Consider the following 18,861-nt stretch of genomic DNA (forward strand, 5'->3'; position numbering starts at 1 on the left):
TTCACAATAGCTAGACTGTGGAACCAACCCAGATGCCCTTCAATAGATGAATCGATAAAAAAAAAAAAATGTGGCATTTATACACAATGGAATATTACTCAGCACTAAAAAATAACAAAATCATGGCATTTGAAGGGAAATGGATGGCATTAGAGTAGATTATGCTAAGTGAAGCTAGCCAATCCCTAAAAAACAAATGCCGAATGTCTTCTTTGAAATAAGGGAGCAAAACAAAGCAGGGAGGAAGAGCATGAGAAGATGATTACCATTAAATAGGGACAAGAGGTGGGAGGGAATGGGAGAGAGAAGGGGAATTACACGGAAGATGGAAGGAGATCCTCACTGTTATGCAAAATTACATATAAGATGGTGTGAGGGGGAAGAAAAAAAAGAGAAATGTGTCACAGTAGATTGGGTAGAGAGAGGAGAGGAGAGGGGAGGTGGGGATAGGAAGGGTAGCATAATACAACAGACACTAGTATGGCTGTATGTACAAACATGGCTGTATAACCAATGTGATCCTGCAATCTGTACACATGGAAAAATAAGAATTCATACCCCATTTGAATCAAATGTATGATAAGTCAAGATCATTGTAATGTTTTGAGCAACTAATAAAAAAATTAAATCAGAAAAAAAAAAAAAAAAGGAAACCTTACACCCTGGATTAACTGGGCAAATCAGTGACATGGAAAAAAATCCAAGACTGTAGTAACAAGATGAAAAGAAAAAAATATTTCAAAGAGTGGTCAACTGGTCTAATGGTGCTCACAGGTTAGAGAGGGAGGGGTGGGAACACTGGTCTTAATGAGTTGGATCTTTATCCATCCAATTACTTTGGAGTGGTGGTATAGAATGACCATTCAGAGTGGGTAAGAAGAAACTGAAAGAGAAACTAAAATAAGCAAATATTAAAAGCTCATTCAAGGAGTTTTTTTATTGTTGTTTTTTGTAGAGAGCAGCAGAGAAATGAGATTGTATCTACAAGGAGGCATCGAATGGAGAGAACCAGGGTGTGGGTATGTGTTTATAAACGATATTTAAGCATGCTTATATGCCAATCAGAATAAGCTAGTCATGGAGAAGACACTAGTAATATAATACAAAGAAGTCTTTACATACTGCAGTGGGTAAGTAGAGGTGAAATCTAGAACATAAGTATAGGGGCTGAGCTTAGATTATTTTAGGAATACTTTCATTTTAATAGGGGAAGGCAAAGAGCACGGATAAACAGACAAGTTACCACCTGAGACAGTGAGAAAATAGGTACATCTAATAATATCTGATTGCAGACAAAGTTCAATATTGTAGGAATCAAGCTGAGGATGAAGAGGTCTAAGGGGGAAAAAGTCAGTATTGGAGATTAGAGAAACATATTCACTACAGAATCGTAGGATTGCATGGTCTCCCATCTGAGATTTGCAGTCTTAAAATTAAAGTGAGAACAGACACACAGATGTGGGTTTTCTCTAGCAGCTTCAGCTTGAGTACAAGCAGGGAGTAGGCAGATAGTTGGGGTTTTGCCAGATACGTGACACAAATGGAAGGGACAGGAGAAATAAAGATATCTGAGTGATTTCAGCAATGACCATGGAAATGAGGACGTAAAGAGAATAACAGTAAGAAAGTGACAACACACATGAATTGGATGTCTTAGTGGAAATGAAGACTGGTGGTAATCAGGGACTCAGAGTAAATAAGTCAGGGTAGTATATTTGAAATTAACATGGGGGAGCTGAGGTAAGCAGAATAATGGCAATGAAATCTTGATCATTTATTCACTCATTCTAAACCATTTTCTGAGCAACATATAGAGATTGGTATGGGCTAGATACCACGGATACAACGGTAAAAAACAATTACTGCCTTTGTAAAGCCTATAATCCAGAGAGAAGTAAGACATCTTAATGTGTAAAACCCACATTCCTTACCAGATTTTCCAGAACCTTTACAATATATTACAACTATCAGGCACATTTAGGTCTCTATAAAATATTACATTTTAAACAATGCAGCTCAACAAGGATACTTCAAGCAACATCAACAATAATAACTATTAACAGAACACCCAACATCACCAGTATGGAAAGACAATTTAATTCCAACAAAACAATAATTTTTTTGAGGGGGAATAACAAGCAATTGAACCCAGGTCCTCACACATGCTCGTCACTGAGCTACATCCCCAGTTTAAACAAAAAATCTTGATTGTAGTAATAATATCATATTCTAAATAGCAAATTTTTAAAATCTCTAAACCTTAACAATCAAGATTGTTGAGATTTATTATTCATTTCAGATTAGGGATATAGGTCAGTGTTAGAGCATGCATACCAGTATTTCGGATTAGACTTGAAAAATATGTAAATGTCCATTAGTAAGTGGCTCATAATTTATTTTATTCATAATGGGATACTAATATTAATAGCAAACGTTATTAAGTGCTGACCATATACCAGACACTGTTTGAATATTCTATTGTATTAACTTCATTATCCTCACAATAATGCTCTGAAGTGGGTACTATTACAAACTATTTCTTACAGATGAGGAAACTAATACATAGAAAGGTTAACTTCCCCAAAATCACAAACTTAGGAAGTAACAGAATCAGAGTACACAAGTGGTCTTACTTCCCAGAGGCTATACTTTCACTTTAATTTGAAAAAAAAAAAAATTCAGATTATAAAGTTTGGAAAACACTTTTTTTACATTAATTAGAATTCCCTGTATTTTTTTCCCTGAAACCTCTGAAACTACATTACATACTACAATGTTCCTACTGTGATGTGATTTCCTAAAAACAAACTCATTCTCTTACATAACCACAATACAATTCTAAAATCAGGAATCCATGTTTCTTTAATCTTTAACCTCTTATTTTTCATGCATAATATTTTGAAATAGAATGGGCCAAAGTTATTTTGTAGTAATTCCTCAATACGAGCTTACCTGGTGTTTTTCAAAATAAAATTCAAATTATGTCATATTTGACAGAAATACCATAGTATTTCTGAATCCTTCCTCCCCATTCCTACCCCCTTGATACTGGGGACTGAACCCAGGGGAACATTACCACTAAGTTATATGCCAGCCCTTTTTATTTTGAGACAGGGTCTCACTAAATTGTTGAGGGTGGACTTAAATTTACAATCCTCCTGCCTCGGGTTGGGGATGTGGCTCAAGCGGTAGCGCGCTTGCCTGGCATGCGTGCGGCCCGGGTTCGATCCTCAGCACCACATACAAACAAAGATGTTGTGTCCGCCAAATATTAAAAAAAATAAATATTAAAATTCTCTCTCTCTCTCTCTTTCTTTAAAAAAAAAAAAAAAAATCCTCCTGCCTCAGCCTACTGAGTAGCCAGGATTACAGACATGTGCCCACACCTGGCTTCAGTTAGATCCTTAAAGTGCTAGAGAAGGAGGCTCAGGGTGACAGTGTATCGCATTACTGATGATTATTCTGACCACCTGGCTAAGGTGGTATCTACAGATTTTCTCCACCACAACTTAATATTCTTCCCTTGTAACTAATATCTTATATCTAATATCAGAAGGTATTCTCAGAAAAGTTTCGTATCCTGTGTCTCACTATACTTTTGTCCAGTTTTAGCATTCTTTGATAAAATAATTATTTTAAATTTAAAATATTTAAATTATTTTAAAATATGTACTATTTACATGATGTTCTGCAGTCAATAAAAAAAATGCTGTAGATATACCCTCAAGTGTTGACTCATTTATTTTCTCTTGTCCAGGGGCAAAAAAGCAAATTGCAAAGAGTTTATATAATTCTATCATGTTAGATAAAATGCTGTGTATACATGTTACAGAGAATATTTGGAAAGACACAGACCAAATGAATAACAGTATTTACTCTTTACCAAGAGAAATGAAACATTTACAGTGTTATTTTTATTTATTTATCTATTTATTTAATTTTTTTTAAAGAGAGAGAGAGAGAATTTTTTTTTAATATTTATTTTTAGTTTTCGGCAGACACAACATCTTTATTTGTATGTGATGCCGAGGATCGAACCCAGGCTGCACACATGCCAGGCGAGCACGCTACCTCTTGAGCCACATCCCCAGCCCTTACAGTGTTATTATTTATTTACTTTTGCATTAGTTACAAACACACTCAGATGCAAACAAGAAAAAACATTGCCATCTACAGGGATTTAACTGATACAGACTTTCATTATGCCAAGTAACAAGTATATGAAAAGTACAGTAATCTTTCAGCTCCACCATTCCAAACTCTTGGATTTCATGTGTCACTTTATATTGACAAAACAGAGCAATACCTCTAGACATCATGTCTATGTTTAAAGAAAATGGCACAGAAAGGGCTAGACAAAAGGGGATGTTATTAATGATTATACAAGGATATAAGGTGCCAAGTAGGACTGTTCCATGAGAATCAGGATATGTAGATTTCAGTTCTAACAGAAGAGCAGAGAATAAAACTGAAGTGTGTCTCTGGTGAGTCAGAAGAGTTTAAATATAAGTAGGACTTTGGTCTAAAAGGATAAGAGAAAGAGAAAAGGCATAAAAGCCAGAAGGAACATTATCTACATCATGAGATATTAAAAAATAAAATAAAACATTCAAGATTACAACATGCCAGGGGAAGAAGATGAGCAACCAGGTTGGGGCCATATAATCAATAGAGTTAATATAAAGGTTTTAAATTTTATCACATAGTAACTAGAAAACAACTGTTGAACTTATAGCTAAATGTGATATTCTTATTATCTCTTGAAATCATACTAAAATGACAGCAAAGGAATTAAAAATTTAAACCTCAAGGGCAAAGAGTTTAAAGACAACAGACAAGACACATGAAGAAATTTTTGGAAAATGAAAAGTAAATGGATAAAGAAAACTGATTTAAAAGCAAAAAAAAAAAAAAAAAAAAAGATGTCAGAGAAAAGAAAGGATGAAGAAAACATTCAGGAATCAGGGATACTGGAATTTGCAATGTGGATCTCTAAGTAGAAGCTGGATAAACAAGCAAGAAGCTTACTCCCTCCCTTTCTTACCCTGCACAGCAAAGAGATATAACACTTTTTTCCCAGCTTCTGCCACAATGTTTGGCAAATACTATTAAATGAAGAAATAGACAATATAGCTCAGCAGTGGAGAATCTTTTTCTTAAAGGGCCAGATTATATTAATCCTTTGCTGGTCCAGTAGCAAAATTAAGGATATTACACAGGTACTTACATAACCAATTAACTCTAACCATTTAAAAATACAAAAACCATTCTTAGTTCAAGAGCCACAGAAAACATAGGCAGTAGGCTAGGTTAGCCTGCAGGTTGCAGTTTGTTAACTTTTGGTTCATAGAACTTCCTATGGTTTTAGAAGTGGGGTATGGGAGAAAGACAAGAGATAAGTATGACTTCAAGGTTTTAGATCTATACAATAAGAATGGATGCATTCCATTTGCTAAAATCAAGAGCTACAAAAAGAAGTTGTTGGAAGCAAGGGGAAAATTAGCACCAGCTCAGTTTGGAAATGTTGAATTTGAAATAGACTTACAAGTGGAGATGTAAGATTAGGCAGTAGCACATATAAGTACAAGGTTCAAGGAACAGGTCTAGGTCACAGATACAAATTTGGGCTTCACTAGGAGACAGATATGAAACCGCATGACATCACCAAGAGAGTGTGTATAGATAGAAAAGAGGTGTAAAACTGGGCCTGAGCCACACCAACATTTAGAGCTAAGCTGTCCAATATGGAAGCCCCTGAGCTACTTGACTGAGCACTTGAAATGTAGCCAGTTCAAACTGAGATGTGCTGTAAGTATAAAGCACATACCAAATACTTAGTTAAAAAGAGAAGAATGCAAAACATTAATAATATGGTAAGTAGTAAATACTGTTATCATTAATATTTTAATTCAACTTTTCTTAAAATATCAAACATTTACTAATGCCATATTTGAATACATAATCATGGCAGATTTTGTCATAAATTTTTTTGTAAAAAAGCAGGGCACAATCATTATGTGAATCTTTCATTTTTTAATTGTGCCAGTTTTACTTTAAAATCATTTATTATTAACCTGCCCTTGGTGCAAGATTAGGATGCCTAGAATACTTGTGAATATACGCTAATGCAGTAGCAATGATTATGTGTGTTTTAAATTAAAACAGTTTATACACACACACACACACACACATACTTAAATAAGCAATTAAAATTAATTTACTTGTGGCTACTAGATCTTAAATTATGTACATGGCTTATATTATATCCTGATTGTATAATGCTAATTTAGAGAATGAGATGACAAGAGCCACCAGTGACGTAAGAAACCAGTCAAGGCAGGCATCATAAAAACTAAGCCAAGAATTTGTCTTGAGGATGGAATGACAACTATGATAAAATGTGCTGATGTTCAAGCTTAAAACCAAACCTTAACCAGTTTAGCAACACTGAGGTTTATGATGATCATGAGGATACAATTTTGATGAAATAAAGGTTCAAAGCCTGACTGGGGCAGAGAAAAAGATGAGAGAACAAGAGACAGTGGGTTTGGACACCTCTTTTAAAAAACTGGTTGAAAAGAAAGCTGGGGTATGGAGAGAAGATGAAGGACAATGTTATGCCAAGAAATGACAGTTTTAAGACTGAGAATCATAAATCATGTTTAGGTACTAATGTGAATGATCCAGTAGAGGAGCAGATTCATTATGAGGAGAAAATTGCTAGAAAATTGCTATTTACCTTTGAATATACAACAGGGTACAGAATCAATGTACAAACAGAAGGGTTCGCACTTACTATAGTACAGAAGGTCCATCTACATAACAAAAGAACAGCAGAATATGAGGCCCATATGCAGGTAGGTATGCTGCTAATTATGCAGTAAAACAGAGAAGTAGGTCATGTGCCTAAAGTAAGGACAGAAGAAGTGCTAAAATTCTGAGGCAAAGAGGAGTAAAAGAACTAGGGAAATATAATAATTGCTAGGTAGCACTCAGGACCCACAGGAAGTTGGTGGTCATGGCTCCGTATGTTGGTGCACACCTATAATCCCAGCAACTCAGGAGGCTGAGGCAGGAGTATTTAACTTAGAGGCCAGCCTCTACAACTTAGAAAGACCCTGTCTCAAAAAAGGGTTGGAGATATAGCTCAAGGGAATAGTGGGTGGAAAAAATGAGGTTAGTGGTCATAAACAGAAAAATAGGACTACTAGTGTGAATGTGTTTTTCTCCAGTCACAGTAACATGTACAGTTTAAGGGAAGAGCATAAAAAGGTTGGATGTAACTAGCACTGAGGTAAGTTAAGAGAGAAAGGAAACTGAAAGTATATGCAAGGGAGTTATTATAATGAAGGAAGTGGCATTGAAATTTGAAAAGGACAAGAGGTTAACTGCAGTGAAAAATTGGTAAAACAAATATAAGTTGAAGTCCAGGTAAAGATGTAAGTATTATAGGAGTCAGAAGACAAGAAATCTAAAGGAGATAGTCCCAGGAAGTGATACTTAACACTGAGATCATCATGTCATTAAAAAAGGAAATCCTAAGAAACCATGGTCACATAAAAAAAAATTAGGATGGTATCATATCACTGTAATTACAAGGCAATGGTGGAATGCCATCTAAATTCTGAGGAAAATTATTTTCCAATCTAGAAATCTATTATAATCAAACAAATGTGAGTGTGGGGAAAAATATTTCTTATACATATATGGCCTCAAAAAATTTCACTCTCTCCCTCTAAGGAACCAGAGATATTCCAATAAGCAAAGTAATAAACTAAGAATGCTAGTCATGGTGGTGCACACCTGTAATCCCAGTGACTGTTATGGGCCAAGTTATACAGGCAATGACTCCATTTTACTCTGAGACTCCATGTCATGTAAGAAATGCTTCTCCTACGAGAAAACTCTGCCTCTGCCATCCTGATCCTGGTTAGCACACCCTGATTATTAACACAAACGTTTTTGTTCTTCTCATACAACGTAAAAATGTTCATTTTGGTTCCCATTTTTCTTGGACAATGTACCCTGTCAGAGAATGACTGTCCATACATTCTCTGACTAGTAACCATTGTTTAACTTGTACTCAACTATGGTCATTATGACCCACTTCCCCTTCTGTTTATGATTTTAGATGTTGTTTATGGTTTTGAGTCATAACAACAGGCACTTATGATTAATGTAGTTTTTTTATACTATTAAAGGTGTACTCTAATACTTGCAGGGGGTAGAAGGGTGTAGACTTGCAACCTGCCCCTTGGTCCTCCAGCTGGTGATTCTGGACCACCAGCTGGTGAATAAAAATGGTTCCATCTCCTGCTTTAAGATTGACTCTGGGGCTGGGATGTGGCTCAAGTGGTGGCGCACTCGCCTGGCATGCGTGCGGCCCGGGTTCGGTCCTCAGCACCACATACAAACAAAGATGTTGTGTCCGCTGAAAACTAAAAACCAAATATTAAAAAATTCTCTCTCTTTAAAAAAAAAAAAAAAAGATTGACTCTATGACTTATTGCAATCTTGCCATAACATGACTAAAGAGGCTCAAACAGGAGAATCTCAAGTTCCAGACCAGCCTTGGCAACCTAGCAAGACTCTGTCTCAAAATAGAGTAAAAAGAGCTGTGGATATAGCTCAGTAGTAGAGTATCCAGATTCAATCCCCAATACCACAATAAACAAATAAAACTAAAAAGAAGATCATAAGATCGAGGTAACAACAGATCTAACAAAAAAGAGTAAGAAATAGAATTCCCAGGAGAACAAAAGAAAAGACAGAATGATGGCTATACAGTGGGTCTAGGAAAGCAACTGACTCTAAAAGGGGCATTTCTTATGTATGCAATATGTATAACACTGTCACATTACCTGATATATTTTACAATAAGAGGAGCAAAATTAGATAAAAGTACATAAAAAAAAAACACAAAAAAGAGACACTATGATCTCCAAGAAAAACAAAAGTTTGTAGAAAAAAAGGAAGTGTAAGTATGGACTACTTTGACCAGTCCACCATCAATAATCATAATACCTTTATCACTAAATAATAATTTACCCAAAAGCTGAATTAATATTTGGGGCAAAGGAATTATCTGTAAATGCTAAATCCTGATATAGCATACCTAAAATTATGAAACCCTCAAACCCAATAAGAATATAAACTTATTCAGAAACATGGAAATATTTTTTTAAAAAAGCTAAAAGAATTACTATTATGAAATGGTAAAGAAAGATCAGAGAATATTTTTCTTTATAAATCTTATGAGCTATTTCACTTTTTAAAATACACAGAATTTTTTTTAAAATTTTTAATTAAAACACATACCAGTAGGGTGTAGTGGCACACACCTGTAATCTCTGGGGGCTCAGGCTGGAGGATCTCAAGATCAAGGCCAGCCTCCCAGTAAGGTGGGGAACCCTTGGCAACTTAGCAAGACCCTATCTTAAAATAAAAAGACTTGGGATGTACTTCAGTGGTAAGCCCCCCTGGTTTCCATCCCTGACACCAATAAATAAACACACACACATACATACACATGCAAAAATTTTTAAATAACCAAACTATGGTATAGCTTGTTTTTTGGAAGATAATTGGTGGGCAGGTAGAGAATGGATCTGAAAGAAAAGACTGGTTCAGAGAGAAGAGTTCAGAAATTTTCACAGAATCTAAAACCTGAAGCCGGTTACAAGGGAAAATGAAAGCAAAGAAAAAAACAGGGTAAAGATATTTTCCAGTCAAAACAAAGGAATCTGTATTTAAGGGGTAAAGAGAAAATAAGTAATCTAAGATAACTGTACCAATTTCATTTTGCAAAACACAGAACATAAGAAGATAAGTGGTTTCATAGGGGAACTGTGGTTCCCATTTTGCACATGTGACTTAAGGTACTAAGAAAAATGTCTCCAGTTTAGATATAGCAGCAACAAGGAACTTTAGAAGCATACATTTCAAGCAAATGATTAATTTGCTCATTATTCATTAAATCATTCCTAAATAATAAATAATGATTCAAGAATGATTAAATAAGATCAGTTAAGTAAATTATTTTATCAGATGTCATAAGGACTTTTGCCAGGCAATCACTTTTGTTTCTAATTATAAAATTAAGAAAAAAAATCTGAAAATATGAAAGTTTAGCAAAACAGGAAAAATAAATTTTTTCCAGCCCAGGGGCTAACCTTTGGTTATATTTCTTTCCAGTTTTATTTTACAAAGTTGGTCACACTGAGTGTTGTTTTTAAATCTTTTAATGTCAACTAAAAGTTATATATTCTACATGTATAATAAATTATATGTAATAAGTTATCCATAACTCCAACAACAGCACTTTGATTGATTTTAATTATTTACTACTAAAAACTAATATATTTTAGGCACAAAGTGTCCATACATCTAATTCTTTCTTTCAGCCTGAGTGGTTGTTTTTTTTTTTTTTTGTATTGGGAACTGAAGGTAAAGGGGCATTCTCACCGTAAAGCTATATCCCCAGACCTTTTTATTTATTTATTTATTTTTATATCTTGAAGGAGATCTCACTAAATTGCTGAAGCTAGCCTAGAATTTGGCAATTCTCTTGCCTCAGACACATGAGTTGCTGAGATTACTGGCATATGCCACCACACCTGGCTCAGGCTGAGTTCAAGAGGTGAAGTAGGTAGTTTAAGGGTCATTAACACGTTCATGACTTTTGGTAAACATACTGTTAAGCTCCTTTCCAAAACATCTGTATTAATGCATCCCCACATCCTTTCCAACATTAATGTTCTCATATAAAAAATTTTATAGATGAAAAGTGAACTACTAATTATTTTAATTTGCATTTCCTGAATTATGCTAAGGTTAATTTTTCTCCCATGTTTATGTCCTTCATCCATAATACATACAGAATACCAATTACAATTTCTTCCAGTATTAAGAAATTTATTTTTAAAAAGTAAAAAATAAAAACTTTACTTCTAAAACTCTTACTGATATATTTAGTACAAATAGGAATATACCCCAACCCTCAGTACCCATTATCTCTTCTGTATGAAGATTGAACTATCTCCTTGTTTTTTTTAAAAAAAAAAAATAGTAGCAAGGTAGATATGCTTTTCTACACCTGATTTTTCTTATTTTGGAGATCTAATCTTTTTTTTTTTTTTAAGATTTTAATATTTATTTTTTTTTTTAGTTTTTGGCAGACACAACATCTTTGTTGGTATGTGGTGCTGAGGATCGAACCCGGGCCGCACGCATGCCAGGCGAGCGCCGCTACTGCTTGAGCCACATCCCCAGCCTGATCTAATCTTATCTGTACATACAAATCTACTTCCTCTTAAGAGGCAGCATTTACTCAATGATATGCAGTTAGGTTTTTGTTTTGTTTTGTTTTGTTTGCAGTGCTGGGGATCAAACCAAAGGCCTTGCATGTGCTAAGTAAGCACTCTATCACTACTGTAGCATCTTTTATTTGAGTCTTTTATTGATGGACAGAGGTAGTTTTCAGATTTTAGTTATTATAAGCAACACTATAATTAATACCCTTGTACAGATATTTTCAGGATAAAGTGTTAGAAGGAAAACTGCTGAGTCAAATATGTGCATTTTAACTTATGATATTGCCATATTGCTCTTTTAAAGTTATAACATTTTTTTTAAAGAGAGAGGAGAGAGAGAGAATTTTTTTTAATATTTATTTTTCAGTTTTCGGTGGACACAACTCTTTATTTTATTTTTATGTGGTGCTGAGGATCGAACCCAGTGCCACACGCATGCCAGGTGAGCGCGTTACCGCTTGAGCCACATCCCCAGCCCAAAAAAGTTATATCATTTAACACATTCAAAAAGTACATGTCTTGCTTACAATGAAAACTGTCAACTGATATATATGAAAGGAATACCAGAGTTAGAAAAATCCTCATTTTTCAACCATCACAGTTAAGATCAGTTCAGAAAAGTATCATGAACAAATGCTTTATCTAGGGGGAGAGACTTTAATGAGCAAGATATTTTTATGATCTTACAGTGTTTCCCAACAGATTGCTCCAAGAGAAGGGGAAAAAAAACAGTAATCATATAGTAATGGACAACACCTTGAGTGATCAAAAGGACTACCACCAGTAATGGAATGTTGATACCCTGAGAAATATAGGACATCACTTTTGTTCCAACCATAATTACATAATCTAAATCTAGTCATGAGGAAAGAGCAACAAATTCCATCCAAAGTGCATTCTATTAAAAAGAGGGAAAACAGCCGGGAGTGTTGGCGCACACCTGTAATCCCAGCAGCTCAGGAGGCTAAGGCAGGTGGATTGAGAGTTCAAAGCTAGCCTCAACAATTTAGCCAGGCCCTAAGCAACTTAGCAAAACCATGTCTCTGAATAAAATACAAAAAAAAAGAGCTGGGGATGTGGGTCAGTGGTTCGGTACCCCTGGGTTCAATCCCTACACCACCACCCCCTAAAAAAGAGAGAAAGCAGAGGAAGGCTGTGTCCCTCAAAAATATCCACACCATTAGACACAAAGAAAAGCTGAGGATCTGTAGATACTGAAGGGTACTAAACAGGTATGCATTAAATGCAGGATATAATTCCAGACTCAATTTTATACTGTAGGGCAAATTACTAAGAAGAACTGATTAGGTGGCAGACACAGAATCTGAATACTATAAATATTTCTCTCTTTCTCGCTGATTCATGGTACTGAGATTGAACCCTAGGGCCTTATACATACATGCTTTTGGCAAGTACTGTTGAGCTGCATTCCCACCCTTTTTCATTTTTTGTTTTTATACAGGATCTCACTAAATTGCCCAAAGTGGCCTCAAATCTGCAATCCTGCCTCAGCCTCCAAGTAGCTGGGATTATAGGTAAGCACCACAGCACTCAGTAGTATTATTACAGATTTTTGGAGGCTTGATGCACAATGAGATGTTTGGGGGAAAGAGGTAGTAACTATGTGCAACTTACTCTCCAACAGTTGAGGAGGGGGAAAGCACACAAATAAATACATATATATAAGATATGTAAGAGAAAAAGTGAAAAAAATCAAAGGGACAACATATTTATTAGCGGCTATATAAGGAATATATAGTGTTTTTCAGGTCATTACTTAAACTATTATTAATTTGAATTTACAAATAATGTTCTTTAGGATTAAAAAGGAGGGAAAATAATGACTGACCCTATCATTCCTACACACGACACACCCACAGCATGTGAGTGCCTGTTTTCCCATCCTCATTAACCTATGTATTATAGAAAATAATAATATTGGTCAGTGATGTGTAAAAAATGGTATCTCAGTTGTTTTTTTAAAGAGAGAGAATTTTTTTAATATTTATTTTTTAGTTTTTGGTGGACACAACATCTTTATTTTTTATTTTTTATGTGGTGCTGAGGATCAAACCCAGTGCCCCATGCATGCCAGGCAAGCAGACAACCGCTGGAGCCACATCCCCAGCCCAGGTACCTCAGTTTTAACTTGCACTTGTTAGGCAAGATTAAACATTTTATGCTAAAGGACATTTCATTCTCTGCCACTATCTCTTCCTGATTTAAAATTTTTTTGTGCGCGTGTGTACTGGGAATTGAACTCAGGGGCACTCAACCACTGAGCCACATCCTCAGCCCCTTTTTGTATTTTAGAGTCAGGGGTTTTGCTGAGTTTCTTAAGGCCTCGATAATTTGCTGAGGCTGGTTTTGAACGAGCAATCCTCCTGCCTCAGCCTCCGAAGGCACTGGGATTATAGGCGTGTGCCATTGCACCTGGCTTAAAAATGTTTTTTTATAGTTAAAATACTTCATCTTTCTGAAATTTACCTTGATGTAAAATGAAGATAAAGATTTTCAAGAATGCTAACCCACTATTCCAGGAATATTTATTCAATCAATTTTCTGACCCACTGATTGATATCCTTTCAGGTATCCCTTGAGAACACAAATATATATTTTTAAATTTGTATTTCTCTTCTTAAGTATTAACTCAATCTGACCTTTTTTTAAATTCCAACTAAATGGATAAGATCTTCCATAATGACACTCACATCAGTACAAGTATTTAGCTAAACAACCAATGATGGTTCAAAAACTGTGTTCCAAACAACTCACAACCCATACATTCAAATGTAGACGATATATATTTAACTATTCCCACATATGTAATATAAATTTGGGTAAGTTTTACACATTGTATACTGAATCACTGTTGGAGCCTAAGGTACTTATTTTGGATCAGTAACAGCATTAAAAAGGAACCTAATTCAACAAATAAAAGCATTCAACAAAAATAAATATCAATAATTTCAAATGGGATCACATTTTCCCTTACAATTATCAGTATGTGAAGCCTTGTTTTTTATAAGGAGAAAAAAAATTGCCTAAAATTCACAATACTTCCTTCAGTGAGTACTCAGAACAAACTTGAAGAAAATGTCTATAATCTAAAATATTCTTCATACTCTTATTTTTCTTAGCTGCTTCTTATCCAAAGACTGAGAGAGTCAGCCTTTTTTGTTGTAAAAGTCTTGAGAGCAGGGACTATCTCTTCTACTTTCTGTGTGAATATCCACAATATGAAGAATACTACTTAAGCTGGGCATGGTGGCACACACCTGTAATTCCTGTGGTTTGGGATTACAAAATGCTGAGACAGGAAGATCACAAACTAGAGGCCAGCCTCAGAAACTTAGATCAGCCCTGAGCAACTTAGTGACACCCTATCTCAAAATAAAAAAAAAAAAAAAAAGGTCTGGGGATGTGGCTCAGGGGTTAAATGTCCCCAGTTTGTTCAATCCATGGTACCAACAAAAACAAACAAAAAAACCCAGGAATGCTATTTTATATACAACAGATGCTCAATGAATGGTATTGATAGAGGAAATATAATAAGATAAAAGCCCTTTAAAAAAAAAAATCTAAGTTCCTAAGACAGCGTTTGGCTATTGCTCAAGCTAGTCTTGAACTCTCTGGGCTCAAGCAATCCTCCCATTTTAGCCTCATGAGTAGCTGTGACTATAAGCATTAAACCACCACACCCAGCAATAGCAATGTTTTTAAATACCATTCATAACCATATAGGTGGGCAAAAATATTCATAATAAAATAATTTAAATATACAGAGAATGAAATGATCTACGTGCTTTAAGAATTTTAATAATACAAACTCTTACCTCTTCAAAAACAGCAGCTTTATTTACTTTTTCCCTTGCAATGTCACAGATTTTCAAGATTCCCAGAGCAAAAGCTTTCATGGCAGGATCTTCTATAAAGTCTGGATTATGAATATAAAGGCACGTAAATACTGTCTGTGCCAAGGAATGGCCTTCTAACCATGTTATCTATAAAGAAATAAAAGAATGTACATTTTTTAAGGTGATACAGAGTCTGCAAAGTTTAAATTGATCCAACAAAGGCCAGAGTGCAACCTTGAGCTTAATCACAAGATTTAAAAGACAATTAAGACAAGGTTAGAAAAGAACTAGAATTCACTTTCACTGACTAAAGTTTTTCAAGAATAATGTACAGGTTGAATGTCCCTTATCTAAAATCCTTAGGACCAGAAATGTTTTAGATTTCAGAGTATTTTGGATATAGAAAATATGCACAAAATTTATCTGCTAAGTGTCCCTAATCTGATATCTCAAAACTTTTTATTTTATTTTATTTTATTTTTGGTACCAGGGTCTGAACCCAGGGGGGCACTTAACAACTGACCCACATCCCCATCCCTTTTTAATAATTCATTTAGAGACAAGGTCTTGCTGAGTTGCTCAGGGTATTGCTAAGTTGCTGAGGCTGTCTTTGAACTCACAATTCACCTGCCTCAGCTTCCCAAGCCAGTAGGATAACAGGGATGTACCACTGTAACTGGCTGCAATCTGAAACTTTTGAGCATTGTGTCACTGCTCAAAATTTTTCAGATTTTGAATTTTCAGATTAGAGATAACCAGCCTGCACTACAAATGATTAGCCATCTATGAAAAGCATTTTCAGATTTAATTCAGTTTATGATATACTTGGAGACTAATGAAATTAAACAGTGATTCTTTAAGTAGTATTCAAATACAATCAATTCCACAACATAGTCAATAAAAATCCATAAATTGGGGAATTCACAATTTGGAACTAATCAGATTCTTTGCCTCTCATTCAACTCTTCCTTTTTGTCCTCACCATCACTAACTCAGCCAACAGCATCATCTTACCTAAGATGACTATAAGAAACTACAATGGTTTTCATGCCTTTCATCTCCAATTTAATACCCTTAACCAGAGGGACCACTGTAGAACATAAAGATAAGCATTCAACACTATTTTACTCTATGATGGAAGCTAGGAATATCAACAATAGTCAAAACTAACTATTTATGTACCAAGAATTTATGCTAGGTATTTTCATATAACTTTATCTCATTTTTCCATAACACCCAGAGAAATATGGTATTTTTCTCCTTTCACATGTAAGGAAACAGAGTTAAAGAGTTTATGTAATTTGTCCAAGTTACACAGTGCAAGGGAACAAGACAAATGCTACTCCATTACAAAATGAAACTGGTTGTGTAAAATATTATAATTAAGGTGTATATCTGGAATGACTATTGAGCAGAAGAGAGACTTTTCAGATTAAAACCATCTGACAATTAAAACCCAAACTCTAGGGGCCAGGGTTGTGGCTCAGTGGTAGAGATTACCTAACATGCATGAGGCACTGGGTTCAATCCCCAGCACCGCATAAAAATAAATAAATATTATGTTCATCTACAACTAAAAAAAAATTAAAAAACAAAACAAAACTCTTAAATATAGTTCCAAAAGACTCACAAAATAGATCCTCAACTTTGGCAAAACTCCTCCTTTTGTTTACCTTTTCTACCTCCTCTAGTCTCACGCACCTCCCACTTGGGTCCATGCCAGACTTCATCCACAAATAGCTTTGTTCAGGAGTCCCCAAAATAGGACATTTTTACTCTGCCATAACTATGCTGTGTGTGTGTGTGTGTGTGTATACTGTTTTGCCTACAATTCCATAATCCCATCATCTTGTCATTCCTACCATTCTTCATACATAATTATCTCCTCCTCTCTGCCTCCACAGCACAATTACGAAAACATTTACTTGTAAGAATATTTTCTTTGTATGTCTGTCTGGACCAATCCTCTGTCTCCCTCTCCTACCCTACTAGAACTGTAAAATGCTAAAAGATAATGAAAATATCTTTTGAGTGAAAGAGACAGCTTTGGAAGACAAAGGATCTGGATTAGGAGTGGGGCCATGATCCTTGTTAGCAATGTAACCCTAAATGATACAAGAAAACACAGGTAACTAACAGATATAAGACCTAAAAGAAAATTATATTGTGTGTGCGCTTCTCTCACACTTGGCAATCTATTTGTTAAACGAACAAATTAATAATTATTACATGTTCCTAAGAACAATCTTTTTAAATAGCAATTAAAAACAAAAAACAAAAAACGGATGGTCAGAAGAGGGGTAGGGAGCAGTACAAATGAGAATTTTTCCACAACTAAACAATACTATCAGGGAGACATATATCCAGTAGACAAACATTAAAAAATTTTCCTTCAGAAAAGACTGCAGAACTTATCCTAGATTGGACAAAAAATCTCTCCAAAGCCAATTCAAACCACCCTTTGTTTCAATTATGTTTACCTTATTGAAACTTCTAATTACAGATTTATTTCTCTGGGTAATTTGAGAACAAAAAGGGTACTCAAAATAATAGCTATAATATCTTAATTGTAAAAAAATTATCCCTTTACGAAGAAAATGGGAGCCTAAAAGCACCCAGATGGAAATTAAAATGCTATTCCCTATGGCATTATTTAGCTTGATAATCTTATGTAAATCTTAGAAAACCTGGCATTGCATATACTTCATACTCAACATTGGGTATATATTTTAAAATTCAAAGATTTAGGTAGATCAAAGTTTTGTTTGTTTAATTAACCAGCAGTCTTATTTTAATTCTTACCAAACAGCAAAAACATGTATCCATTATCCCTATCAACTCGGGCAAGGTAAGGTCTTTAATTTTAATGGTGCCATCCTAAAAAAAGGAAAAAATATGACACGTAAGCAAAAATTTTTAATATTTATGGTTACTATGAGCAGTAGCATTTTGGATTTCAAAAATTTTATATTTAAAAACAGCAATTCTAAGAAAATGATAGCTCATCATTTGACATAGCTAAGACACCAAATTAACTTTGTATTCTTAAAATAATACTTTGTAAATTTTATTTTTAATTTTCAAATAATAATTATAGAAAGTATATATTCTAAATAGATCATCAAATACTTTAATGTGAAACAATAAAGACCTTTATAATAAAAAGTAAAATCACAAGTACTTTAAAGCACAGTTCAAATTAGTTTTAAGCATTCATAAATGTGATTCATTCTAATAATCAAAACTACTTATTAAAAAAAGTTTCAATTTAAAACTATTTCCTCAAGTTTTTTAACTACTTATAAATTTTGTTAATAATGTTCACTTTGCTTAGCTAGTCTTTCTTCATAAAGTATGCAATTTCTGGCAACTACAAATGAATTTCTAATTCAACTGGCATTGAGTAAATTTTAAATTCATACCATTATTATTTGCTTAATATATTATTACATAAAACATAATCTTCTAAGCCAGTTATCCTGGTATTTGAATATATACTAAAATGCTTTCAAAAATTAAGTTAAAAACATACAAATGCACAAATTTAGAGCAAGTTTATAAGGAAGACCTCAAATAATTAATTTCTAGAGTTCAAAAGGTAGATTGGTAAATGTTAGAACTAATTCTTGTTTATCATACTTGAGTTGCTTTCAAAAAAAATCCGCTTTAACATAGTATGTTTGATTTCATTA

At 34.5% G+C, this 18,861-nt stretch overlaps 1 protein-coding gene across 6 annotated transcripts in view; it reads right to left on the reverse strand.

Annotated features, from left to right (window-relative positions):
• The window catches only part of Naa35 (N-alpha-acetyltransferase 35, NatC auxiliary subunit), a 93,257-nt gene that overhangs the window by 60,455 nt on the left and 13,941 nt on the right, over positions 1-18,861 (reverse strand). For 5 of the 6 annotated variants that reach the window (XM_026404461.2, XM_026404462.2, XM_026404460.2 and 2 more), the window contains exons 5-6: positions 17,972-18,046; positions 15,149-15,316 (exon numbers count right to left, since the gene is read on the reverse strand). In XM_026404461.2, coding sequence (XP_026260246.1) covers positions 15,149-15,316; positions 17,972-18,046 — 243 coding nt within the window. The remainder of the gene's footprint in view (positions 1-15,148; positions 15,317-17,971; positions 18,047-18,861) is intronic. The other variant, XM_026404464.2, reaches the window with a different exon arrangement.

Source organism: Urocitellus parryii, chromosome 4, assembly GCF_045843805.1.
Source record: "Urocitellus parryii isolate mUroPar1 chromosome 4, mUroPar1.hap1, whole genome shotgun sequence".
NCBI lineage: Eukaryota > Metazoa > Chordata > Mammalia > Rodentia > Sciuridae > Urocitellus > Urocitellus parryii.